At 52.2% G+C, this 27,483-nt stretch overlaps 2 protein-coding genes across 6 annotated transcripts in view; both read right to left on the bottom strand.

The window, feature by feature from the left end:
- EPS8L2 (EPS8 signaling adaptor L2) overlaps positions 1-14,827 on the bottom strand; it is a 65,870-nt gene extending 51,043 nt beyond the window's left edge. The window contains exon 1 of the mRNA XM_087740261.1: positions 14,492-14,827. The gene's annotated coding sequence lies outside the window, so the exon portion shown is untranslated. The remainder of the gene's footprint in view (positions 1-14,491) is intronic.
- Positions 14,828-21,119: 6,292 nt separating this feature from the next.
- On the bottom strand, positions 21,120-27,433 carry TMEM80 (transmembrane protein 80). Of its 5 annotated transcripts, none has more exons than XM_087740352.1 (6): positions 27,358-27,395; positions 25,728-26,294; positions 24,912-24,928; positions 22,873-22,966; positions 22,667-22,759; positions 21,120-21,331 (listed from the first exon to the last, which is right to left on the bottom strand). In XM_087740352.1, the coding sequence occupies exons 4-6, from the start codon at positions 22,943-22,945 to the stop codon at positions 21,126-21,128; spliced, it is 372 nt and encodes a 123-aa protein (XP_087596478.1). In that variant the 5' UTR covers positions 22,946-22,966; positions 24,912-24,928; positions 25,728-26,294; positions 27,358-27,395; the 3' UTR covers positions 21,120-21,125. The 5 variants fall into 5 exon arrangements, with proteins under 5 accessions (XP_087596478.1, XP_087596477.1, XP_087596484.1 ...); XM_087740351.1 differs by lacking the exon at positions 27,358-27,395 and adding an exon at positions 27,158-27,327; XM_087740358.1 differs by lacking the exon at positions 25,728-26,294 and having other exon boundaries at positions 27,358-27,433.
- Positions 27,434-27,483: the final 50 nt, after the last annotated feature.

The raw sequence follows: 27,483 nt of genomic DNA, 5'->3' as shown, positions 1-27,483 counted from the left end.
GCCAATATTTACAAATTCCTGATGCGAGATTCACAAACTACCTGGAGAGCATGGGAAGTTACCCCCCCCCCATGTCTCCCCAAACACACACACACACACATGCACCCTGGTGGCTCTTTTCAGTCCGTAGGGGATACGCAAACAGACCTTAATTTAGGTCCAGGTCGGGAGTCCGGGCAGCGCCGGAGGCTGTCGGTGCCCACAGAGGTCGGTGCGGCATAGGAAGGCTCTGAAGGCTAGTTAAACCCAACTAGGAGCTTTTATATTCCTGCCAGAAGGTAAAAACCTTCCTCCAAGAAACATAACCAAAAGCAAGTCTAGACAGTGCCTTGCTCTATAAATACCCAGGGAAAATGGACAAATAGCCACAATCTCCATGATCTTGGGGAAAAACGGGAAGCTGACTCCACTACCCCTCTGCAAGATGTGTTTGCAGAGTCCCTGTGCTGAGTCACAGCTCCTGAATTTACACTTTTCCTCTCTGTTGGAGGAATCCCGCAGAAGCCAGGTGGAGGAAAAACAGGGAGCAGGTCGGGGCTTGCTGCGTGTCTGCTCAGCCCGTCTCTTCCCCGGGGTACCAAGCGGAGCATTATCTACGCTTGGGCTGCAGTTTAGCAAGCTCAAGAACCGGCCCCAGAAACAGCGTGCCAAATATTAATAGATGCCTTTGGAAAGACAGAAGGAGACGGATGAGCACACTTTGCTCGTGAAATGGTTTGAATTAAAAGACCCCAATTCAGAACTTCCCGAATGGGAGAAAGTGTAATGTGAGTCACTTGCTTTCCCCAGGAAGAAAAAACATGACGTGTTCCCTAGGCTTCCTGGGAAGAGAACCGGGGGGGGGCGGAATTTTGTAGCTTTTTCCTCTGTCTTGTTTTTATTTGTGTGCACACCTCCTGTGAGCAAAGCCTGTCCCCTCGCCCTGCAACTGGCACCACCCAGCAGGAGCCGTGGGAGGCCGGTGCTGGCCCAGGACTGTCTGGGCGGGAGGCGAGGGGAAGGCTGGAGGGCTCCAGCCATCATGCGCCGGTGCTGGCCGGACCCGTGGGTGTAGCACGCTTGGAACCCAGAAGGTTTGCTGAAGAAACGCACTGGTAGTTGTCATGCTGAAGGTTTCTCTGCCCTGCGTCCTTATTCAATCCTACCCCCCCAAAATAATCCCTTTTTCCTAGCCTGGTGCTAGACTCCGGGAGCTGGATCACCGGCAGCAAGGGGGTTACAGATGTGATTTTTAGAAGGGGCGAAGGATTTGACACTGTGACTGTTGGTGAAAGGGATCCTTTTTATTTTCTCTGTAGAAATCAGGACTCGGACATCAGGCCAGTAAAAATAGGGAGTGACTCTGCATGTGTGTGTCATATTCCAGAGCAGGACGGATAGCGGCCGCGGGCGCTGCCCTGTTCTGCTCCAGCCTGGCCTGAAGGAGGGCATTGAATCGCCTCCGTCGTCAGGCAAAACACCAAAACCCTGTGCATAACTGGCCGTGTGCTCGCGTCTCCTGGCTGCAAGCGCCGACTCCCAGAGCTGTTCCTCGCGTGCACCTCGCTGTATAGCGAGAATATCTCTCATTTCTCTTATGGCTTTTCCAGGCTCGAAGGCATCTGTCTGTGAAACAGCTGGGAGACTCGGCAAAAGGCTGGCACCGGTGGGGCAGGATGGGCTAGCGGCCGGGGATGGAGGAGGTGTAAGCGTTCCTGCTGCGTCCCTGCTGCTTCACGCAGTGGTGTTAAGGCTCTGAGGGCACAGCAAAGTGTTCTGCTTTACGGGCGGACTATAAAGAAAAAAAAAAGCTGATTTGCTCAGGGCTGTCGCATCCGTGCTTGAACGGTGGTGGTGTGTTTATGCAAAGCACCAGGAGCAAAACTGCTGCTTCCAGAAGCTTTAAAGCTCTCTGGTCCAACCATCAGCTGCCACATCCACGCTGACAACTCATTAATAATACCTGGGTGGTCCTCGTTGGTCCCGATGGGGACCAGTCATTTATTGTGTGGCCATGTAGGTAGGTAAGAGATGGGCCTTTGCTGTCCCGACTGCTTTGAGCTAATCACTCAGGTGCATCAGTTGTTCGTTAAATGATTGCTTTAGTGTGTAAGTACACGGTGACCCCACCTCACGTTAATACTGTGCAATCCTTACAAGCTAGCCTCAGCAGGCCTAGTTTGTTCCTGCTTTTACAGGAGACCTGTAAAGCCTAACAGGTAAATTTGGCAGGCCAATTGATTTTCCACATTGCTTCCCAGCAAAGGCCTTCAGCCCCAGGACCGTGATACTTAAACCGGAACATCACTTGCCTGGCTAGTGCCAGCCCAAAGGGGGCTGAAACGCTTCAGGGAAGGCTGACGGGGTGGTATGGCTAGTCCTCGCCGACCCTCGGCGGGGGCAGGAGGAGTTTTGTTTGTAAATGGACTCCTCCATGCCAGCTGGTTCATGAGCAAGACAGAGGTGTTGAGATCGATGGGACGTTTCCACCGCCTCCTCCTAAAGGAAGGGCATTTTTGGTCACTCCCTGAAACGCTGATTCACTTGCCTGGCAGAAATTCAGGCATGTAGCAGGACAGTCAGTGTGCCAAGAGCTTTTTCTCCATCAGAGAAAAGCTTGTTATTCGGCTGAGAGCCACTTTGGGGGCCATGTTTAGCTTCTGTTTGTCTCCAGCATGGTTATCTTGAAGCCTCCAGGGTTGCAGCGAGATGTAGAACATGACTGGTAAATCTGAACCGAGCAATATTTATCTCCCTGCCTAGGAAGGTCACACCGTGGTATCCTTCCCCAAAGAAAGGGAGAGGGCTGCAGCCTGCCTCCCTCTGCCTGTACCAGCTATTTCACTGGGCTCCCTGCGCCCTTTCCGAGTGTCTGCCTGCAGCACTTGGGGCTTGGGGAAGCTAATGCATCGATAATTTTCATTTCCTCCTGTAAAACTTGCCCTGGGGTTTTTGCTGGGAGGGTGGGGCAGAAGATTTGAGGGAGGAGATTAATTTCTTGAAAATCACATTTGATGTTTAAGGCTTTTCCAGCCTTCTTAGGCTAGTCACGACAACATTCGTTGCCATCTCTTCCCACCCCATTTTGTGCTTCCTACTCATATCCTGTCTGTGTATTTTTGGCCACTTGCTAACAATTCATTTGAGCGCAAACTTGGCACACGGGAGCTCGGCTCTGAGTGCCACTGCAGGAAAACAAGCTGACATCGGTTTAACCAGCTCAGTGACCTGGTGGCAACCACGCTCCCAGAGACGTGGCAGGCTTCAGGTCAGCTTTTGCTGCGGCAGGGGACGGGGTCGTTTCTTACAGGGTATATTCAGCCCCTCGAAATGCACCTGGGGCTCTGGCCAGGTTTCTTTCCTTTGGTGCAGGCGACGGCCGCATCTCCCAAGCGCTGCGAGCACCAAAGGGTGAGCGGGGTCTTGCTCAGGGCGGTTTCCTTAACCCTCTCATCCCAGGCTGCCCCGAGGTGCCAGCTCGCGCGGTGGGAGCCGGGGTAGGTGCTCAGGCAGCCAGAACTGGGCCCAGCCCACGTAACACAAGTAAACGTCCGTGCTGGCAGACCACGGCTGGGGAGACTTTGCTGATGTATCGCTGAGCTCCCGTCTCAGGGCATCGGCACTGGCTGTGGATGCAGCTTGGATCACCGAAGGTGTATCATCCACCTGGCTGAGGGGAGCGGGCTGTGCTGCTGAGGGTGGGAATAAGCAAAAAAATGTCCATGCCAGCAGCACGTGGGCATTTTTTAGTAGTAGTCTAATCTAACTTTTTTCTTTCTGTTGCTGGTGTTTTCATATATATGTCATGGTAGATAAAATTCTATATGGCAAATGGTGATTTATCACTTCCCAGTCATCTCTGAAAGGCAGAAATGGGAGTTCATCAAAACGTGCTTTTGCTGTCAGTCATTCGTTTTACCTGCAAAATGCTGAGATTTTTGGATTCCCACAGAGAGTCCCCATAGGAACCATACTGTTGATTGCTGTTGCAAAGTACTTAACCCAACCTTCATGCCCAACTGAGGATAGCCCTGCTGTGTCTTTGGATTCAAAAGACAAGATGCACAGTCACAGAAAACAGCGAGGGGAAGAGGACTAGGCGTTATTCTCAAAAACCCTATGCAGAAACTCGCTCCTTTCTTAAGACACAAACTGTACATCAGAGACGAGATTTCAGCTCATCCGTCTGCCAGAGGTCTCCTCTGTCTCCTTCGGCACGTCCTTTAGACTCTGCCGGGCTCTGCTCCCATCAGCGAAAGGGTGCTAGAAAAATTTACAACCTCACGGAGAGGAATACAGGGATGGCTCCAAGGGGATGAGCTACCTTGGCTTGGAGGAGAGGCGCAATGCAGGTGCCGAAGCTGGAAAGAGCAGCGGCCTGTCGGTCAGGGGAGAGCTGCAGTCAGGGCCTGGCGTTCCCACCGGGGATGGACACAAGTGCAGCTGACCCCGATGTGCTCACTCATGGCCTGCTCGCTTTAACCTCTTCTTAGGCAACTCGCCTTGCTGTCCTGTGTGTGGCCCTTGACCGAGCTGTAGCATTTGGAGCCTTCTGTCAGCAAAGTCTGCTAGAGAGATTCCTTGTATTAACCCTTGGAGATGCCGTTAGATACAGCAATCTTGTTCGGGTAGTTCCTCTCTCCTGCTTTTAAACTCCTGCTTGATTTTCACTCTGAAACCTGGGCTAAAGATGAGCAAATGGTCCCGATTCTTTCCTAGCAACTCTCACCGTACCGTGACAAGTTGCGGTCTTGGTTCCAGGAGCAGCTCTAGCACTTCCCACCCTCCTGCTGTCCCTGGCCACCACCTCGTCCCCAGCGACCGTGTGCGGGAGCACTCCAACCCAGAGCAGGAACCGGTGGGGCTTGAGCCCCATTCCCCCTACACGTACATTTTTTTAACTCGCTGGTTTATTTCCCAGCCAGATCAGCTCCAGGGTCCGACTCGCAGCCCAGCGCCGCGAGCCCTTGTGCTGGCACAACGAAGGAGCATCACAGGAGAGCGAGGGGCTGGCAAGGGCTCAAGCTGGCGTCGCTGCCAGCTGTGGAGCCTCCCCCTGCATGCGTGCAGGTAAACCCTGGGCTTTTACAGGGTGATCTCCTGTCATCTGGGTTGATTTCTAGTGTTTGGGCTTTCAGTAAAGCTCCCGAATGCTGTGGGTGAGGCCGGCAGGAGGGGTTTTTGCAGCATGAACAGCCAGTTACACAGTAACCAGAACAGTCCCATGAGAGATCTTTCCAAAAACAAAAAAAACCCCATATGTTCCCTTTGCCCTTTGTTTCATTTAGAATAGAAGGATGTGTGAGGCTGGGTTTATCAAGAGAACTTAAATGGCAGTTTCTAATCTTACGGTGCAGAAATGTTTTAACAATCTTGCCGCAAAAAAATTAATCTCCTGCCAGGGCAAGGAGGAAAAAGCACAACTGGTCCCTGCAGCAGAGGCCTGGGATGAGAGTCTGTGAGGGCAGCCCGTTAGCTGGGCTAGGAGAAACCAGGAGTGGTGACAGGGCTGGGAAGGGGAGAGAAGAGTTTCCTGCAATGTCTTAAAGAGGAAAGGTTTCACTAGCCGCTCCTGCCTGCCCACAGGGGCTTGGCACAGGGATTTCCAGTCCCGAAAAGCTAAAGCTCTGCACGAAGGAGAGGCTTTCTGCTGTGGGAACCTCGGCACTGTGGAGCAGGTTGCCCAGAGAGGTTGTGCCGTCTCCGTTCATGGAGGTTTTCAAGAACAGAGTAAAGCCCTGTGCAACCCGTTCCGATTTCAGAGCTGACCCTGCTTTGGGTTGGAGTAGAGACCTCCGGAGGTCCCTTCTGGCCTGAACGACCCTGTGATCCTCAAAGAGGAGACAGAGAAGGAGCAAGAAAGCCCCTTTGTGCCAGGTCGGCAGGCTGTGTTTGCAAGGGTTGGCGCTGTCGGAGGATGGCACACAGTCGTGCCAACACAGGCCGCATGGGTTCTCCTGCAGCCAAAGGAGGCAGCAGGGGTGGTGTTTACCACAACCTGTGGTTTAAAACCAGTGAGCTCTCCTCACTGGGCCGACTTATCTTTAGGGTACGCTGATCCTTAAATGAGCCACAGGTTTATGGATCACCTCTGGAGCAAGGAAAGGTTTGCAGAAGCAGGGCTGTGTCTGAACATGCACATTGAAGAACCTGGCATGTTCTGGGAAGGTCATGTTGAAGGAAGGGGCAGGTGGCCCCGAGAGCACAGGAATACTCATGGTTTTGAGAGGGACAGGGAGCCTCTGACTGAACGGAGAAACCAAAGTCGTTTATCCTCCACCTCAGCAAATACCAGCTTTCCTGACAGCAGAGACGCAACCCTGGTAGCCAGCCCTCCTGCGCGGTTCTCCTTCAACTGTAGATAAATATACGTACATGTCATTTTTAGCCCTTTCAGTAATTCCCCTTCCTGGCCTGGCTTTGGCGGGGACGCAGCCCTCTGCCCGCAGCCGTCTGCAGGAGGATGTTGCCAACCTTTCGTGAAGATGCTCTTTCAGCATTTGCAGCCCTGGTGCATCTCGGCGGGTGGGGCTCACTTGGGCTACAGCAAAGTGCTATTGCCGGTGCTCCCCAGCCAGGTGCTCCTCAGTGCTGCCTCGTGGGACTAACTGTTGGCAAGAGATTAGCGTGGGCCTACTGCTAAGCTAGTTGTCATGAGCTAACCAAGTCCTCTTTTAGCTCGAGTTGTTGGGGGACAGGATTCTGAGACAAGAGGACCTGAGTGCCGGTCACCCATGCGGTGCTGGAGCGGAGCATGTCCTCTGCCAGCAGCATCTTGGCCGCTACTTGCGCTTGTCTTGGCAAGGACCGATCACGTTGGAGTGAGCGTCACACACTGCGCTCTAGGGAAAATACCAGGGACTGCTGAGGGTGGTGACAGCCCAGATCTCTCCCACAGTCTTCTCCACTGCTTTAGATCGTTATTCTGACCTTTGACTGCTCACAAGGTCTTGGCAGGCAGGGAGCAGAGACCAGGAGCATCTCTGGGCTTGTGCCAGGTGTGGAGCAGATGTTCTGGGACCTGTCTGGTCTAGTTCGCATGTGACTGTGGCAGGCGGGCTTTGACCGTTCAGCTTGTTCCTTCCAGCCATCCTCACTCCTCACTTCCTAGGCTGTGATTAAACTTGCACGCCATTTCCTTCCACTGAGCAGTCCCTGGGGCTGGAGCTCCTCTCCTCCCTTCCGTTCTGCCTTTTGGCTCAGAGGAGCCAGGGACAGCTGCCTGGCCGCGGGGTAGCCATCACCTCTCCCATCACCCCTGCGCGGCTCCTGCTCGGGTGGCAGGCTGGGAGCGCACACGCGGCTGTGGCACATGTGGGTGCCCAGAGGAGAGGACAAGAACAGGACAGGCGCACAGGGAGCCGCTCTGCAAAGTTTCCCAGCCTCCAGCAGTGGGATTTAAGAGCTCTCAGTACCCTTTTTCATCCCTGAATTTATCCAACTGCATTTCGCCAACCTGTGTAAACTTTGGACATCCTGAATGGCCTGTGGCAAGACGCTCCGCAGCTCGGCTCTGCATGGCGTGCTCAACCATCTCCTTTTGTCTACGCCGCACTTGCCAGCTGCCAGTTTCACGGGATGCCCCCAGCTCTGTTATCAGGAAACAACTGTTCCCTTACTCACTGTCTCCATGCCACGGGCAGTATCGCAGATCTCGAGGAGAGCAGCTCCTCAGCTGTCTCTCTTCCTAGCTGAAGAGTATTGGAAGTTTTGTAACTTAAGTCACATATACAGGGGCCCTTCCTTCTTTATTTTTAAGCTCGGAGCAGACGCAGCAGCACAGAGGAGCAGTGGGGAAAGGGTGCTTCCATGTCAAGAGGATTGCTCATCATTGCGGCTGATGGCCTGACCACACCTAGGGTGTTACCTGCTCATACCAGCAATAAGCGCGGCTCTGGTACATTTACTCTCAATTTATCCTGTTGAACCTGCTCCTGCCTAGTTTAGTGCAGCAACTCATCTGACTGAGCTGTAGCTTTTCTGGCTTTTTTTTTTCCAGCTGGTAAAACTTTAGCAACTTTTTTTTTCAAGCAGTAGCAACTCGCAGCAACAAACCTGACAGTCCTACCGATCTACAGTTCACCCTGAGAGCCTTTCACGTCACATTTACTCTCCTGCCCTGCCCCTTCTATTGCAAAAAAGAGGGGAAAAACTCCAACCCAGCGTTTTACCCATGTTATTCACATCCAGCCTACTCTGGCTTCGTTTGAGTGCCTGGTTGGAGTGAGCACACGCCTGGATGCTGGACTGGACCCTCCCTTCGCCAGCTTGGGTTCTCTGCTAGTGAAACTCTGCAGGGCCAGCTGGGGAATGCCGACTTACACTTTTGGGAAGCAACCCTTTGACTTCAGTGGGGCAAATTGCTGTTTCCACAGCTCTCCTCCTGCAATTTAGAAGGGTTTGTGTTCCCAGGTGTTAGAAAAATAGAGCTGAATCAGCAATGCACCTGCCTGTGTGGTCAGGTACCAGGCCCACCGGGAGATCATCTAGAGATGCTGGTGTGCAGGTGCCTGGTGGTACAAGACTCCTTCCCCTGCCAGCCCGAGGACCTGGCTCTCTTCTCATGTGGATCTGAGCATGGATCAAGCCTGTTTGAAGTCCATCTAACTCCAATCAGAGGATTTGCTTGGGTGCAGTCTGGGACACACTCTCCATCACAGAAGTCCTGCCTGTGTCAGATACTAAGGGCTGGGGTCTCAGCAAGGGACAATTTCCAGAACTCTGTTGCGGTCAGTGTACATTGACTGAGGAGCCATCCCCTCCTGCCTAACCTTACACCAGGCAAGCAACACCCACGCCTGCACAGGCTCCCTGGGTACACGTTAATCTTCTTCCTTCTTCAAGGAGTTTTGGAAGCCCCTATCTCAACCTAGAAGCAATGCCAAGAGCATCAGGTACTGAAAACAGGACAAACTGCCTTGCTGTGTGAAAGTCAGCGTTACAGATTAACCTGCGGGAATGGCCAGAGACAAGTCCATTCACTTCTTCCCCAGAGGAAAGCATGAATATCTTTCTAGGGAACAGAGAGGTTTTAATTAGTGCTCCCTTCTGCATAAAGCCTGGCTCTCCTACTCTGTCTCCTCAGATGAACACAGCTATAATTAAGAGGCAGCAGTGTCAGGAATGAGAGCAGGCTCCAGCCTGTGATTTATTAAGGGATATCGTGGGTGCAATTACCTTTCTCTCTTCTCCTCTCCCCCATGTTTTTATAAAGTGAACTTACTGATGAAAGGAGTGTCTCAGGCTCAGGCAAATGGATGCCTCTGTGTTTATCTACGGCACAGACAGAGTCACTGCTGTTTCCTCCATACAGTTACCACTGAAAGCCTCAAACCTGACTTGGAGGATTTCATGTCCACAAGTCACAGTTCTGGCCTAAGCCCCGACCCTCCGTGACTGCCTGTGAGCAACACCCGGACCAAGGGCAGCACCCACCAGCACCCTCCTTGTTGCCAACCATCTCCTGCCAGCAGTGGTCAGATGAGGAGTGACCCCGAAGGAGTCCTGTTGGTGGTAATGAGGACTAGGGCAAGCCACTTGCGTTGTCCACAGCAGTGAGGTGGGTCGGGGTTTGGGTTTTGCTTTGTATTTGCTGGTGCGGGAATCTGGGGGAGCCCACGGCTTTGGGTGGCAGCTCTGGTTCTCCTGGCAGCCAACACCTCTAACGCATGAAGAGGTTAGAACTGGCTCGGCTCCCAGATAGTTCCCACTTGTGGTCATCTTCAGCAAGAGGAAAGCTAGGTGTGAACAGTCTGCGGGAGGGTGATGTTGACTCGGACCGTGCCTGTTCGCTTGATCTTAATCGCTGTTCTGCCAGCAGCAGTATTTCATTTTCTGAATTACTCAGCAATGGCGAGCATTACTGCTGGGTGGCTGAACTTTGGTTTATTGCCTTTCAGATGGTCTGCACTTTACCTTTGTAGGATATAAATCTGGAGAGGTTGAGACTGATAAGACGGGGGGGGGGGGGCGGGTAGAAGAAAAGGGGAAGCAGGAAGAACAAAATTTGAACAAGTTCAAATTACGAAAAGCTTTTGGGGGCCAGCTCCCCAACTGGAAACTGAAAAAAAGGCAAGCATTCGCTGGCCCTTTTCAAGGTGGTGTTGAAAGACCCCAGCCCACCAAACGTGGAGTGTTGCTACTCCACCAGCCATCGAAAGAGCTGCCTGCACCTAGGGCAAGGCTGGGTTGGAGGCCTGTGAGCCATAAGGGCTCATTTGTGCTATATCTGCCCATCGCGACAGCCAGGGCTGTTGCAAAATCCTGCCCGCTGCCCCTTCCTGCCCTGGGTCTTGGTGCCCATTGCCCTGGTGGTGCTCAGCTCCTCTGTCCCAGCTGAAATGCCTGAGAGAAGCCGTGGCAGCATATCGGGGAAAGGCGAGGTGAATAGGGGGGCTAACGCCTCAGTGGGTGAAGACCCACCGTGGTCTGGATGTGGGAATGTGCCCCTGGCACCCGAGATGAGGATTTCTGGTACGTGAGACGTGTTTGCCCATCTCAACAGGGTAAGGAAAACCTTTGTGGGAGATGCTTTGTGAGCGGCGTTGATTCGTGACCCTCCTGTCTAGGCAGTGACGGATGAAAGGGCACGGAGCATCCCGAGCAGGGCCTAGCTGCCGTGCCAGCCGGGGCTGCGCCTTGCCTCCGAGCTGACATGGAGCAGCCCAGCCTCTGCCATCAGCCTCTTGCCTTGTGCAGATGTGAGGGTCCCCCTGATTCAACCGTGCCCGCAGGAACAGTCACCTCCGGGCTTCGCTTGGTGCTTCCAACCAGATCAGGGCCAAAGGAGCTTGCCTGGCCACTTCAGTCGCTGTTCCAGGGCGGCTGAGCAGGCAGAGCCTGTGACTCCCCACCTTTGGCTTCCTCTTCCCGTGGGTTGGGAAGCTTTTGGTCTTCTCCCTCAGTGGAGCCTCAGTGACAGGGAGCACGTTGCAGTACCGCCCTTGGGAACATTTGGGGAACGGGAACAAGGGCTGGGTTCTCCTGGGGAATTGCGGTGCAGGTGAACGGGGAAGATCTCCAAACCGGTCCAGCGCTCGGCTACACACCCTTCCCTCCCTTCTTAATTGCAATTCCTCCTGATTTGTCTGGATTACCAGGAAATAAAAATACCAGGGCTTTTTTGGTTACCCCCCCCCCCCGCCCCCGGCATCATGCATTTCAGGTTTGCAGGTGGCACCGTCCCCAGCCCGGGAGAGAGGAAGCCTCTCACTGCCTTGGGCAAGGAGGAGCTCTCGCCTTGTGCACAGAGGTGGCCTTGCTCCTGCAGGAGCAGCACAGCGACACCAATGCGTGGGATCGGCTCTCTCTGGGATCCCCTTCCACTCCCTCTTGACAGTGATTTGATGCAGGGGAACTAAATATTTTAGGGATGGGTGACAGCATATGTTTTCCCTGAGCTTGCCATTTCAAAACCGGTGCAAGCAGACAGAGTTGCTGTTCACAGCCTCCCCGCTACATGAAAATCCTTAATGCTCCTCTCAGCTGTAGCCCCGACAGATGAAAAGCTGTCTGGTCTTGTGGGCAGGGGGAGATCCAGGAGCCAAATTGTGATCTTGGGCCTCCTGGGCCTCCTTGGGTCTTGTCACTCAGGTGTTGTACAGTGCCTGGCACCATTTCTGATGCTGAAAAAGCTTTACCGCAGTGCAGGAAACCATCTCCTTCTCTCTGGGAAGTCTGTGGACTTTCCCTAGCACTTCTGCTTGGGGGACACTAGGGAAGGCTCGTAAGGCTTGAGTATTTTGAGGGTGATTATTTTATTGCCAGTCACATCAAACTCATAGGCTAAAGGCCGTGCGCTAACATCTGCCCTGGAGTTAAGAGCAGTACTGCTGACTGCTATTACATAAAGTAGATGTGTAGCCAGACTTCAACCCCGCACGAGGAGAAAACCGCTGAGTCTTCATCAAAACCACAAACCTCCCCTGCCCTAGCACTTCGCGGGAGACCATGGCATGGAAGAGAGAAAGCAAGCAGAGTGTGATGGAGACACGGCTCCAAAGCAGCACCCCGGGATCCAACCCCCTGGGAATAATACCCTGAGGTTCCCCCACACACTCAGGCTTTGCACCCAGACTTATTTTATGTGGATGTTTCTCAAGCCCACAGAAGCCAACGTGTATATTCTCCTGGTTTCACTCCTTTCTTTGTCTACCACAAGAACCGAAACCTCCTTGAGTCTCTTAGCGCATTAGAGTCTCTTCTGAATCTCTTTCACTTCCAGCCTGAATTATCCCGTGACCCTACGAAAAGCACTCCGCTTTCCAGCGCATTCAAAGCCATCTCATCAAGGGTCAGATGCTAACAAACATCTGGCAGATTTGGCCCCGAGGCCATCCCCCAGCAGGGTCTCCTCCCCTGGAGGTACAGCCCAGTTACCCTGCCGGAGCGGAGCTAGCTGGCCCGGGTTCCTCCTGCGCAACCCCTCCACTGGCTCCTCACGCCCTCGGCTGAAGCCGGGCGGGCAGCCACAGCGGGACAGCCCGACAAAATGGTGGCTGCTGTTAATGTTACCGCAGACAGCGTCTTCTCCGCGATGGACCTGCGTGCACGCAAGCGAGCTGCCACCCGACTTGGCAAGCTGGTCTGTACAGACCGGGTGTCTGCATCCATGGGAGTCGGGCAGACGGAGCCCCAGAAGCAATGATCTGTAGGACCTATTTTGCCAGGCTCAGGGCCGGGTTTTGTCACTCCGACTGATGGTGAGTTGTCTGCAGTCCACAAAGGTGGGCACTGAAGAAGACAGTCTAACTGCCTCTGTGATACGGAGCCCGTGGCCCAGAATACATTTCCTCCTGCTTGACTCTGTCTTGATGTCTTTGCCCACCCTGACGTTGGGTGGTGACTGGCAGCGGGGCAGAAAGCCAAGGACTGAAAGCTTGTCTCGGCAAACTGCTTTGTCACACCAAGCAAACGGGTGTGCGTGCACGCGTGTGCGCCAACAGCAGCCGTGCTTCACCATCTTTCACAGCTCTTCCCTTCCCCAGGACTTCACCAACATCCAGCGCAATGATGCCAGCGCTTTTCTCAGGTACCCGAAAACACCGCCAGTCCCTCCAAGCTCTGTCATTATACGACAAACCCACCCTGCCCTGCAGAGTACGGAAGAGCGGATCCTGCACTGGACTGCCTGCAGGTGCCTGTGCGTGCCGGAGGGCTGGGATCCAGCCGAAAGAGCACCAGGTCCTCGGCCAGCCTGGCTTCCTAACGCTTCAGCGGCAAAAACCAGCAGCAGGTACGACCCAGGCCCGGCCGCAGCAGGGGTTCAAGCTGTTAGTGTTATCCCAAACACCAATTTAAGCTTTGGTTTTAAACGGGGCGAAGCAATGACCTTGGCCACTCGCAGTTCCCACAGTGGATCCCAAGTCCCTCTTCACAGTCCTGTTTTAAAGAGCTCCTTGATTCAATACGGCTGCCTGCCCTTTCTGTGTGCGAAGGACTAATTTTTCTCCCTGATCGACTGGAAACTCAATCACTCAACTAAACGGAGCCAGGAATGCGCTACTGTGTGCAGCGGTCGCGGGGAAACCCTGCGTGGGTCTCTGCTTCAGCCAGCCTGTTTGTGTCAGCTGGGGGCTGAGCCTGATGCTGTCATTTCTTTAACTCAGAAAAAGTCCTCTTTAGGGGCAGATCCCACTAAAGCAGCTCAGTGCTGGAGCTCTTGGACGAGCAACCACCGACAGATCCGATCCCTGTCACAGCACTCGCTTTGTGCAGCGTTTCAGAGCAGCCCAGCAATGTAAGTGTTACTCCCCATTGCCCTAATTACAGCAGGGCAGTCACCGTATTTTACTACTATGTTGTCTCAGAATTATTTCCAGTATTTAAAAATAACGTCAGTCAAATCATTTGTCCCTGAGCCTTGTCCTCGGTGGAGTTTGCACTGGCATTTTCCAGGCAAATAAGTGAAAGGGGACAGGAGAGCTGCGCTCCAACTCGTTAACACGGACGAAAGCTCACGGGGAGCCAGAGCCGTCACGCAAGGGACCGAGGCAGCTCCGAGCGAGCCTTCCCTCCGTTTTGAAATAGGGTGATGAATCTCGCCAAGGTCACGGGCAGGGAGAGCTCACCCACCGACAGCAGCGGCTCGCCGAGGTGCCCGGTGGGGAACAGCAAAAATTCTCTCTGCACGCATCCCGAACGGAGGAAACCCCGAGGTTTGCAAACAAACAGCTGCTCAAAACTACCCTCTCCAGACTTCATTAGGAACAAAAAAAAAAAGCCCCTTTCGTTGCCAGATGGACATTCTGCTGCCAAGAAAGTGCCACCTACTGGACCTGGCCCGGCGGGGAAATGCAAGAACGGGAAACAAACCCAGAAAGCGTAACGCTGGAAAAATTATGCTTTTTCACCCTTTAAAAAAAAAAAAGATAAAACTGTGCACTGACAGTTACCCCAGCCGCAGCCCCCTCTCCAGTCACGCTCCCTCCACAGCTGAATCAAGCAGACTTTTGAAGCAGACAAATGTTGGGGGGGGGATATGAAGTTTTAGGGTTTGCAAGGAGGGACTCACCGGTGCTGAGAAGCTGCTCTTGTCTCCCGCAGTTCCCTCGGCTCCCGTGCGTCCTCTCCCAGTTAGCCGTGCCCTCCTAGTTAAATCCTGCTGCCATTCTCCGGCAGCCAAGCTCCTTCTGCCTCCCTCTGCAGCGCTTTGCCTGCGAGCCTAGTGCCCCAGCCAAAACGATGGAGGAGAGAGCGAGGCAGAGCCCACCCGGCGCCCCAGCCTGGGGGTCCCCGTGCCGCTGGCTTCCCTCTGCCCTTTTGTCCCGGTGCCACTCGCCCCGGTTGTCTGAAAGCAGGTGACAGAGGTTTCTTGGCAGAGGAGAGAGGAGGGGAGGGATGTGGAGGCAGCGAGAGGTGGAGCTGGGACCCGGAGCAACAGGTTACTGTATAACTAGGAGTCGGTGGCCCCGGCGAGCCGCCTGCGTCCCCGCGGGGCTCCGGGGGCAGCTGGGGCCTTTGCCCACTCCCGGTGCAAGGGGACCAAAAGCCAAGATGAGATGCTGCCTGGGAGGGACGTGTTAAACTTCAGGTTTCTTTTACCCGAGAACATTTCATACCAAAGGGGGAGGTTGGAGGCGGCAAGGGGTGGCAAAGGAGTGCTTGGAGCTGGGTTTTCCGTCGCCGGTGAGGGAGGGGACGTGCTGCCCGACCGCCTCGTGGTGGGGAACAAGGCCCCCTTTGTGCAGCCCGGTGCTCTCCGCCGCCGCTCCGCGCTGGCTCGAGGGTTGTTTTCCTCCAGCTTCACTCCTGCCTGCTCTCTCTGCCCCGACGTCTGCAGCGGGGAAAGGTGCCGTGAGAGGGAGGGAGAGGGCAAAACGTCCTCTCTCTCCAGGTCCCCGAAGCAGTCGGGGGTGAGAAGCAGAGCCCCCTTCGGGGTACCCCATGCCGTGGCACTGTGCTCCTGAGGGTTACAGCGCCGTAAAGCCCCTCGTCTTGTCCCAGCTCTACCATGAGGATGAGAGGAAATCGCCTCAAGTTGCACCAGGGCAGGTTTAGGTTGGATATTAGGAAAAGTTTCTTCCCCCAAAGGGCTGTCAGGCCCTGGCACAGGCTGCCCAGGGCAGGGGCTGAGTCCCCATCCCTGGAGGTATTAAAAAGACAGGTAGACGTGGTGCTTAGGGACATGGGTTAGTGGTGGGCTTGGCAGTGCTGGGTTAGCGGTTGGACTTGATGATCTTAAAGGCCTTTTCCAACCTAAACGACTCTATGATTCTATGAGCTGGCGGGACGTAGCGGGGCCTGGCCATGCCACGCGTCTCGGCCCCACGCTTCAGCCCCCGGCACTGGGCAAAGGTAAAACCTAGCTTTGGCAGAGCTGTGCCGAGGTTATGGCGGGGAGAGGGGAGCGATTGCTAAACCCACCTTTGGGAGGAACCGAGGTGAAGCAATTGCCGTGGCACAGGAGAGGAGCAAAGGGCTCACTGGCCTTGGGCATCAGGCACAGGTTTGGGCATCAGCACAGTACAGCCTGAGCAGGGCTTGCTCCTCGGCAGGAGATGCTCCTCGTCGGCTCTGCTCGGATGACCACTGTACGCAGGACCCCGTCGTTATTCGTGCCTGTGTGCCAGAGAGAAACTGTATGTGACCCTTTTGGCCGTGGCAGGGAGCATTCCCGTGCCACCGCGGGGCTGTGCCAGCCCTCCCCTGCGGGTCTCCAAGCTCTGCTTTCAGTGTTGTCAGGAGCGAGACCGCCGTCCCCTTTTCACCAGGGCCCCAGGTGGGGCACAGAGAAAGCAAGAGCCGCTTCTTGCTGGAGCAGCAGAGGTAGGACTTGAGTTTCAGCCCTTGCATTGTGGCCAGTATCGTTCCCACGCTCCCTGGGAAGGATTTCTTCAGAAGCCCCAGTCTCATCACAATCTGTTGTTGCTCTTCTCTTGCTCTTTGAAAGCCAAAAGTAAATTTTCAAAGATGGCAAGGCCGCTCCTGAGTTTCTGTTGCCAGACGGCGGAGGGGATGTTTGAGTTGTGCTCGGGGTCTGCCATGCTGCCAGCTCAGCCCTGCGGACCCTGTGTTTGGGGGCCTGGAGGGACCCTGAGCTCTGGGAAGTGGCCTCTTGTGTGGGCAGACCTGTTACTTTCAAAGAACACCTAGTTTCATTTGTCTCAAGATTTAACATTTTTTAAAAAGATGGGATCCGCTCATGAGCTGATCATTAAGCTGGAAAACATCAGCTGAATGCATGGATCTTACAGACGTGTCCGTGGCAGCGTGGGATCCATCTGGTTAGCTAGTCCTCTCGAAAAGCTGAGGCTGTTGAGAGCATTTTATTAACGTGCATGTGCATCGCGGGCCTCCCCACCATCCCCACGATGCGCGCTGAACCTATGGCACGTACATGCTGGAGAGACCCCTTGTCACCGGCCCTGGGGAAGAACTGGTTGCAACTCTGACACTAGAGAAAGAAATAAGAAAACGCTTCCACCACGGGACGCAGGTCTGGAGGAAGCCCGGCTCCCTTAACTCAGCGCTTTTCGAGTTCCACGCCGCCGTGGTTTTCTTCGGTGCCTGCCATGCTACGGGGACTGGCGCTCAGCGTGCTGCCTGGCCCGCGTCCAGGTGCCGGGCAGGGGAACCGCCCCGGGTGAGTTATCACAGGAGGAATGCCGCCGGGTGAGCTGGATGGGCAGGGGGAGAACCAGTTCCCCGCCTGATAGTTACGATCTGAGCAGCTCGGTTTTGACAAGAGAATGACCTCTTCCGCTGCGGGAGAATGTGAACCGATACTCGGTGTCACGCAGCTGCGCAGTGCCCCATCATCCTCCTCGCCGCGATGTAAGCGAGATCCCAGGGGGATCACAGTACAGGATGCACCGTGAAACACAGCCAGCCCTGGGAGAAGCAGCATTTAGAAAACGCCAGCCACACCGCCAGGCAGGGGAAGGGACACCGGTTCAACAGAAGGGAAGCGCGGTGGGAACGTCCGCTGTGCCGGAGCCCGGCGAGCCTTGCCAGCCGAGAGGTTTTGTGCAGGAGATCCCGACCCCCTGAAATGCAGCATCTGCCACCAGGGCATTTCAGTGGGACCGCTGGGCTGGGCTGGCTTTCCCGGGATGCAAACTGGGATTTGGAAGGATTCTGTTGGAGAAGCCATTTAATGTTTAAGGCACTGACTGCTTGTTATCTGGCAGCCTTGGCTCCACATTCACAATGAAAGTGGGCACAGCGGGCTACTGTGAGGTGCTGCGCTCCGTAGGAAATAACTGCTGAGCAGAGGAGGAAACTTTTCCTCTGGGCAGGGAAGAAAACCACAACTGAGCTTATTGCATCTTCCCTGCAAGGGCTGATGCTGGTTGAAGCAGGGCAGAGCGATCAGCCAGACGGGAATTACCCTGCTGCGCGGCGGCAGGTCCTGTACGCCAGCTCCGCCGACCTGGCTCCCAGATGCGGAACCGAACGAGCGCACGTCCTCAGCCTCGCTCCTTCGGCCACGGCTCGAAGCCCTTCGGCGCCGTGACAAAGACGGCGGTCGCTGGGGGACTGTAGCTGGGTTTGGGTCTGTACGTTGTTTCTGCCTGCTGAGGAACACAAAAAGCCGCGGACCAATAAAGCCCTATCTCTCAGAGTATCTCAGAGTTTGAAATCCCAGGAGGCTAACTTGCCTCTCGGGATCAGCCTTTTAAATCAGGCTGGCGGCAGACACCCCTGTGATGGCTTGAGAACAAAGACTTCTTCCTTGCCGAGTAAACAACACCCAAACCAAGCTCCTCAAAATATGTGTTCCTCTAAATTTTTAATGCCGTTTTCATCCAACTTGCTCGTCCTGTTTCAGAAGGGCTGGGCCTCGTAATTAAAAGCTCCAGCGATCTTATGCCTGGCAAATGTCATCAATGGCTTCACTATGCTGTGCCCTGCTTCTCCGAACAGTGGGAACAGTTTGGAAAGGAGCTTCTGATTAAAGAAACTCTCTGAGGTCAGGTCTCGATTCGCTTTGGGCCTTTGTACCAGCTCGGCATGGAGAGAAGCTGTCACGAAATCAGGGTCACCGGCATAAATGAGAATTCCCATTCAAAGCCTGGAAACGCCCGAGACGAAGGAGTTGTCTGAAGCTTACAGACTTCTCCACGTTCATCGCAGAGTGAAGGGCTGTCAGCAGCAGAAGTATCCCAGTATCTGCTCATCTAATCAGAAAAAAGTTCATGGGCAATTTTACCTTAAACTGGAAAACTGAAACGGAGCTGTCCTGCCCTTTGAGGGCGCAAATCCAGGTTGGTTCTCAGCAGGCACTGACAGCCCTCCAGGACGCTGAGACCGGTCTGCAAGCCATCAGGCTCTGAAATGAGCTCACAAATTTATGTTTATTACCATACGTGCATATTTGCCCTATTGCTGGCTATCAGCAAGCATTGCCACTCTCTGCTGATTCTTGTTTTTCATCTAGGTGATGGTTAGGGAGCAAAGGATTCACCATGATTTATAACATATGTATTTATATATAAATCACTGTTTTATAAAGCTTGAAGAGGAGGCTGCTTTACTCTGTGTGGCCCAGCAGACTGTCCGTGCTGTGGGGATAGGCAGAAACGTGGCAGCCACCACCTAATTAACACCTGCATCAGAACCATTTGCGAGGGCCATTTTCTGCATGGATCGGGCCAGGGATCCGGTTTTATGGCACAGCTGAGGGGGTGGTGATCTGCGGTGGGGTCAGACACCTCGGGGCAGGAACACCTTCCGCTAGCTTTACTGGTGTCTCCCGAATCCACACCCCGGGTCCCGGCTACCTCCAGCTGCGCTAATATTCTGTATTTATTTTGTTTGTAGCGAGCACCAGGAGAAGGAAGGAAGGAAGGTGAAGCGCAGAGGCTGCAACTTGAAGTTAACGTGTGACCCCCGTCTGCCATGCCACCTACGTTCAGGTAAAAAAAATTCTGCTTTGCAATATTTCCTTTAAAACCCGTCAGATGTTCTATTGCCAGACTTTTGTATAAGGCAGGAAAAAAGTGTGCTTTTATTTGCATGCATACAGAAAGGGGTTTTGCTCGGTATGCGTTTGTCATTAACGGGGCAGATACAGCTCGGTATGTTTGTCACTCCTCCTCCAGCTCGGTATGTTTGTCACTAACAGGTATGTGAGGAATACGTTCCATTATGCCTGGAAGGACACATGGGTGGGTGTTTGATTCACGCAGATTAAGCGCAGAACCATTTGGTCATTCCGTTTCCTGGCTGCTCCTCAGCACCCCGTCCTGCTGCTCTCACGTTGTCTTCACGGGCGCAGCCCTGCTCCCGCTGAGCCACAAAGGGCTGGCGGTGCCACTGGCCGAACCGGGCCTGGCCCAGAGGATCCGGGCCGACGTGCCGTTTTGATCTGGAGCGCTGGGCGGCGTGAGGTGGGCAGAAGCTGGCGTGACCTGGCCTTGGAAGGGGCTCCCCTGATGAAACTGGGCCCTTCCACAGGAACTCCTGCGTCTTTTGTTCCTTTCTACCAAAACAGCAGTGTGGCCGAGGCGACCCAGGGTCTGCGCCGCTGTATTTTCAGCTGGTGCAAACTAGCGCAGACCTCGGGCGCTCTTTCCCCGTGCAGGAGAACGGCCTGCATTCAGCAGCGGGATCAGAAGAGTCTTTTGCACGCATCCAGTCTCGCCCAAGTCTTCCTTTCTGTAGCTTAGCTGTAGCCTAGGATCTGAACAAGACGCTCTGCACTTCAAACACTTCTTAGATCTAAACCATTATTTATTTGAATAAATAAATACAAATATCGGAAATTCTGAATATAAAACCTGCCGGTACAAAAACCCCACAAGCTCCCCAAGCTTTACGTTAATACATACATAATTTTGATACAGTAAAAAGACCTGAAATTGCACACAGCTCTTCATTTAAAAGACAAGGCTTGAATGTAGTCATTTCTGCAGAATCATGGAAATAAACACATGTAATACCACACAGAAATACACCCGACAACATTCTATTGGACTTTTAAATAGGACAGAAGGGTGAGTGAGTGGTGAATATTTATGCTCATCTTAAGGCCGTCCTGTTTAAACAAAGATACCCTCACACCACTGCCTTTGGCCTCTGCGTCAGCAAGAACCAGCTGCCCGAACCCTGTAGCTCGGCTCTCCGGCTACGCGCAAAACTCAATCCAACTCTCTCCCGCTGGGATAAACCAGGTACTGCCCTACTAAAGTCAGGGAAATTACCACTGGGGTCTGGAAACCCAAATGAGAGCAGAAGAGAAACTGTGCCCTCAAACACGAACGTGTACGTGGGAAGCCAGAAATGAGTCCGTGCTAGATTGGCCTGATTCATTTCTGTGTCGCTTTGGTCGTACGCTGCTCCTATGCCGTGAAAACTCACGGAATCTCGACAGCGTGTAGCTAGGTGATGCGCTGGCTACTATTCTATGTTGGGAATGAATATTTAGCATCGATCCCTGATGAATACCAGAGCATTAAGTGTTTTTGCTGACTCATCTCTTGCCTTTGCCCGTAAATAAGCTAACTGATGAGGTAGTGTAACACAGCTGCTCGACAGGATATTTTACCTACCATTCAGGGAGAACTCTGCCCCTCAAAACTTTGTACTTTAAACAGAGGAAAGTTTTACAGGATTTTTATATGCAAAAGAATTAAATATTTGAAATATAAAACCACTCTTTTCTAGAAGAAATGTGTTGAAAACGTGTTGAAAACTGCTCGGGTTTAGCTGACAAAAGCAGCAATGGCTATGACCTTTAGTACTGACTCAAGCCCGTATGTAAAGAGAAGAACGGCGTTGATAATGACGTCTGCTTTCAGCACGTAAGTTTGCCACACCAGGAAGTATACCGAGAGAATCACGCTGCCGACCGTGATCACAAGACTGAGCCCTAGCGGAGCCTCTTCTTCTGTCAGGTTACCCTTGGAACCTCGAAGGAAAGGAAAAGCTGACATGAGTCTTTGATTTCTTCTGACAATAGCACAAGCCGTAAGTCTAGAGTATTCCTGTTCAGAAAAGGCTCTAGCGCTCACAGCTCAGCGTACACTGAAATACTGGCCTGAACCAGGGCTCTCCGTAAATGTGAGAACAAACCCAAACACCAACGGACAATCCGTTTCTTGCTGACCAAAGTTAACCAAAATAAAGAGCAGTCAGTCGATATTCAAAGTCACGACGCCTACCTTTTCTTATCACAGATAATCGGTTCTGAAGCTGCAGCCATCTCGATCGCTCAGCTTCTTAGTCAACCGTCAAACCTCCCCCCAGTCCCCCCCAGTCCCTCCCAGCCCCGCACTTCGTGTGACAACTCAGTGGCTGTGGTGCGCATCTAAGGGCATCCAATCCTGATTTTAAAATCTTACGCAATATAGAATCTTCTGTATTCCCTGCTAATCTATTCCCATTTCAAATTACCGTCATTGTGGGAAAGCTGCCCTTACCTCTTCCTTGCATCTTATTTCCAAGCTAGTCCCAGTAGATTTTGCTGTTTAACTACATCAGACTTGAAACTCATTTCTTTATTCATCCGCCAGGCTCCAAGCAAACATATGCAGAGAGCTTTAAGGCAGCAGGCTAAATTCACCCCTACAGCAAGTCAGCTGAACTCAGCAGAGACCCACCTTGCATAAATGTCTTAGGAATATGGAGCAGATTTTAAGAGTAACTTGTTTTTTTAAAAAAAAGGACTTGATGAAGTTGTAGCAGGCTCTGGACAGGAGTCAGGAGGCCCTTTACGCTGTTGTGTCTTAGCGAAACGAAGATGTTGGAGCTGGCGTGTGCCTTCAGGAGCGAAGGGAAAAGGTGCGGTGGCGGTGGCAGCCATACGCTGCTCGGGGACGTCCTTAGCATCACCCGCTCCGCACGGCTCCGGCCGTTTGGTTACCTGTGTGCGCTGCTGGAGCAGTTGAAAGGAGCTGTATCGCCTCACCGAATGGGAACCTCTGTGTTTCAACATGTTCATTCTCACAAGTTGCGCTCCCTTGTAAACAGCATTCCAGCTGTCCCAGGTATATTGCTTTCTGACAACCCAGCTATTGTCTTTAATGCCATTATAGATTATATTTCATCTGAGAGCAAATTCTGTTTCACCCTCTGGCCAAATCTATTGATCAGTCAGGTAAAGTTTAATGACATAAACGAACAACAGTCTCCATATATCTGCTAGTCTGCTAAACTGGCATGTTTTGACACATACTCGATTTCAGAATGATTAATGTTTAAAGGTGACACTGCACTGAAAAGGCCCAGTGATAACATGACATACCCAAGTATAATCGGAGCACTTCAAGAATGGCCATAATGAAAAGCAAGGCGAGATCAGGACCCAAAAAATCATCTGGATAACTGAAAACTTGACCTGTAGAATAACACAGCGTAAATAGGCCAGGAAAATACAGCAGGCATACCGACAAACCACAACCATGTCATAAGCACACAGCCTGCTTCTGTGTTAGAATACGTGCAACTTACTTTTATAAACAATCATTGCAAGAGTTGCCAAGAAGTAAAAGACGTAATAAATCCCATTTACGTAAAAGAGCATCTGTAAAGGAACAGATGACAGCTGACAGCTCTTGTTAAGGATTTCTCATAACAATGAGGTGGGATCCCGTTCATAAAATCGCCATTTCCCAGTAACCTCAAAACATACTGGTGTGCCTTTTTATACTAAACGGTTCAAATATGGCTGGCCTACTGGGTAGGGTTCAGAAAGTAACTTGAGATTGCAAATACCAAGCGTTAGGATAAAAGCTTGCTGTTTCAGGTTTGGCTTTAGTTCCTTTTTTTTTAAATTTTATTTTACAGTAGTGGGGTATTCGTTAGCCTAGGAAATGGGGGGGTGGGCATGGGTACATTTCCCCAGACAACTTCTATACCCGTTAGTCGGCCTTAAGCAGGTTGACAGAGGGTTGGCAGACCCCAATACATCAAATTCCTCTAAGTTTTTGAAAATAGGCGGCTCTGTGAAGCAGACGGGCGCTGTTACTGCCCGTGCGATGGCAAGTCTGAAAGCTGTGCTCTGTCTTCGTTACGTGCCTGAGAAAGGCCACGAGCTCAACTTTGAGATGTAAGTTCCTAAGAAACAGACTTCCTTAATTCCCTGCTCACAAAACCAGTTGTTGTGTACTACGAGATAATATTTAGCTGTAGTTATTTGTCTACGTGGATCCGCTGCCAAGGTATTTGAGAGCTCCACAATCCTTAATACATCCTCAAAATGCCCGTGAAGGACAGGGAATGCGGCACACGCCGTCGTACAAACAGGGAGAAATGACTTTTAGGCTCAGGACCTGCATCTCCCCTGTAGCCATCCCAAGGTGACAGCCGTCCTAAAGTCCGGTGTTAAACCGTGCCAGCTCCCTCCCTGACTGCGACAGGAGCTGAAACGCCTGGTTTACAGGAGGTGCCCAACAGTCAGATGTCTTCAAGAGCCCCCACGGATAGGTACGATTCCTACGTAGCAGGTACATACGTACCGACGGAATCATTTTGAGGCACGGCAGCACGTTACTAATGCAATATAGGAGACAGGCGTAGGACGTCCTGGGGCTCACCACCACGTGAAGAAGTTGGAACGTGGCCCCCAGGAATGCAGAAAGTTTGGCCATTCATATGTATTTTTGATAACCAAATAATACCAAATGCCTTTCTTAGCCTTAAATAATACAATGTAATTTATATAAGGAAGGTATCAGTGCAGATTTCATTATTTCCATCTCTCTCAAAATATTCTTGATCCTCCCCTCTCTCCCCCAGCCCTTCTCAAATCCTCTGAATATCTCCAAGCGGGGACTTCATCCCAGGCCTCTTTACAGGAACCACTCATCCAGTTTCCGAACGGAGCACCCACCCACACAGGTGGATGTATCCCAGTTCCCAGAGCCGCTCATTTTATTAAAACAGAACCAGGTTTTTGTGTTTTTCCAGTTGAAGGAAGGCGGAGCAAAAAATTACCGGATAGGTTCTAAGCATGGAAATCTCTGAAGCCGAGGGTGTCTCCTCTTAGGAGGTTCCTTAGATCTTGGCAGGAGTAAAGGGAGGGTGAATTAAGATGAGAGAAGAGGAAGCACCGCTGAAAGCTGCTTTTACTACCTCTTGTCGGCTGTGTCAGCTGTCTGGGAGGTGTGCTGCACGGGGTTTGTGCCCATCAGTCCGCAAGTCCAATTTTTAGCCTTGCTTCCTAAGGAAACAAGAGCTCCGTCATCATAAAACGTGGCCGCCAGCCCTCGGTCAAGACTGCAGGGTGGGTTAAAGGGGTTTCTGCATGAGGGGGAGCCAGTCGGGGCAAAATCTCAGGACAACCCCAGCTAATGCTGCAAAAACATCTTCCCTTGGAAGAAATGTTGTACCCGTTTTGCTTCCTGTGGATGGTGCTGAGGATGGAAAACGCAAAGAATAACACAAAAATAGCACTGTGGAGATTTATTAGGCAGGAAGATGTGAATGCGTTTCAGCCAGTCTTCCTGAAGATTCCCGCATGCGAGGGATGAAAGGTACAAAAAGGATACAACTGATGAAGTTCTTCCTTTCCGTTGAGAAGGAAAAAAGAAAGAGAAGAAAATAAGTCTAAATATTTACCAAAAGTGCTGCAGAAACATTCAAACAACTGATGTTACTAGAGAGGTCAAGCATGCTTGTCGGAATTTATTTTTTTCAGTTCACTGGAAAACGTACTATTTTCTCCGATCGTGCAGTTCAGGTTCCAAAAGTAACTTTCCAAATACTTGAATTCTAAAATAATTTGGGGGAAATCCCTATTGTGAAAAGTCATTTTCATGGAGGAGCCCGTCTCTTTCAAAACATAAAGCAGTACACAGGCATTACCTAGAACTTGTTTATCCTGTCCTTTCGCAGCAGACGACACTTCATCCCCTCTAACTATGCAGGAACAAGGGAACCAGAAGGTACCATTTGTTTTTAAATTGTGAGAAAGCGTTCACGTAGAACACAGGGCTCCCCGGTTCCTCTAAATAACATCCTTCCAAACCGGTTCCCTTCAAAAGCAAAGCCATTCTATGTAAAACCTCAGCAGGTTCTGATCACCCACAGAAATCACACCAAATATTTTCTATGAGCTAACCAATACATTTTACTTCTGTCTTTTCCTGCAAAAACACAGCTAAAATTCCCTTGCAACATGATGGCACTGACCTCCTAAAGTACCTCTTAAGTAACTCATTAATATTCTTCGCCTCTTTCAGGCACATGAGGAACTGAAAAGTTAGGATCTCTGCTTCACAGAGAGCAAAACCATCCGTGAAAGGCCATTTCATCCATCTTCTCAGAGACACCTCATTACCATCAAATCAGCGGGACGTACTCACCTCACCATCTTCATCCCTGGGCTTCTTGAGGTTAATGTCCTCATCGCCTAATAGCTTCATGCAGTTGGGCCCAAATTAATCCCCACTAACTTTAGGCACCTAATTAAGGTATCCAATTTGGGAACGCAGTGGAAATAGGCAAGCCATTTTAGGTGATTCATATGTCTATGATCTGAAATGCCTCCTGGACCTGCTTCATCTCCTCTCCGCTTTCTGTAATGGGACTTCAGGCTCCCAACAGGCTTGTCCCTTCACTTAGCCAAAACGCGTTTTGATGAATGCTTTATTTCTTTTTGCAGAATGGGCGTTAAAGGTTTCATTACACATCTTGTTCTGCAGCTACTAATGGTTAAAGATGTGTTTGTATTTACACGCCGGTATAAACCCTCATGGGAAAGTAACGCCTTGTGTCAAGATGCTGCGCTTCCGTTCTTGCACAGCGATAAGCAGATGTCTCCATTTTAAAGTTATTTTAGACTGTGAAGTAGCATGTTAATTTGAAATACCACAACTGCACCTGCAGACGTGTTATTATTCCGCAAGAAGTGTCCGGATGCGACACATTTTCTGTAAAATCAAACACTAAGCTGTACCGGTGCAGCCTCATCCATGCTGGGCAGCTACGTTGCCGTGATGCCAGTGGTGTAATTAGAGTAGTACCATTTTACCGTACAGGCAACCCCTAGTGAATTCCCTAATGGCAGCTCCCCAACTTTATTTTTAAACTTTTTTTTCTTTTAAATCGTTTCCACAAGAGGGCACTGACCACATTCCTGCCTCTGTTCCAAGGAGGGGTTTGAGAGCACGCTGCCTCCCCCCGAGCGACGGGGGACATTTCACAGGGGTGAAACCCTTGAACCCCACGACGCGCTTGCGAGAGGGACACCGCGGGTAACGCCTAATTGCGATGCCAGGTGCACGTATCATTTCAGGTATAACAGCAGGCTGCTAATCCCAACACCCCGAGATCACCTCCCTGCGAGGAGTAATGAAGCCTGCATCGCTGCTGGGGGATTTTTAAACTGGAAGCGAGCATTCTGGCCCAGGAAAAAACCAAAAATAACCCCCGGTAACAATTTTAAAGCCTTTCTAGGAAGCCGCCAGGCCCGCAGCAGCCAGACCCCTCTGCTGGGGCTCGGCCACACGCCAGTCGTTCAAGCCAAGGTTGTCAACACCAGCTTTGCCCACCGAGGGCTAAAATCTGCATTTTGGGGGGAAACCTTTGACCTCTGTGAAAGTGGCAATTGAGCACTTTGGCCCCACTAATGAAGGCTTTTTTTTTTTTTTTTTTTCCTCTGAATCCCCGGGGTTCATAGTTGGAAGCAAAGAGCTGAATTTTCAAGGGGCGTCACTCGGCCTCAAGGAAGGGATCTGCCTGTGGGTTAAGGTGCTCCTCAGCCCGCACAGGGCCCGCAGCTGCCGGGATTTACCTCAGCGTATCGGGGCTGTCGCGATAGGGCTATCGGGCTGGGCGCCGAGGCCTAGCCCGACCTCGGGCCCCCGCCTCGCTCTCATCGTGTTCCCCGGCCTGGGGCGGCGAGAGGTAACCGCTAACACGGTGGGAAGCAGCCCCCCTCCCCGGGACACGGCGGGAAAGGGCTGTCGGTATGGAGGGCACCGCGCCGCTCACCTCGCCTGGCGACCGCCATCTTGGCGCCCCGCCCCCGCCGCCTGCCAGTCCTCCAGCGTCCCGGCAGCCCATGCGCCGCGACCGTTCGTCCGCGCGCGCCTGGGAGGAGCTCGCTGCTCCCCCCCC

This window comes from Nipponia nippon, unplaced genomic scaffold (assembly GCF_047370975.1).
Source record: "Nipponia nippon isolate SJK-2023a ecotype South Korea unplaced genomic scaffold, ASM4737097v1 scaffold_10, whole genome shotgun sequence".
In the NCBI taxonomy this organism is placed as follows: Eukaryota; Metazoa; Chordata; class Aves; order Pelecaniformes; family Threskiornithidae; genus Nipponia; species Nipponia nippon.
Note: the sequence above shows the minus strand (reverse complement) of the source record. Positions and strands in the feature narration are given on the sequence as shown.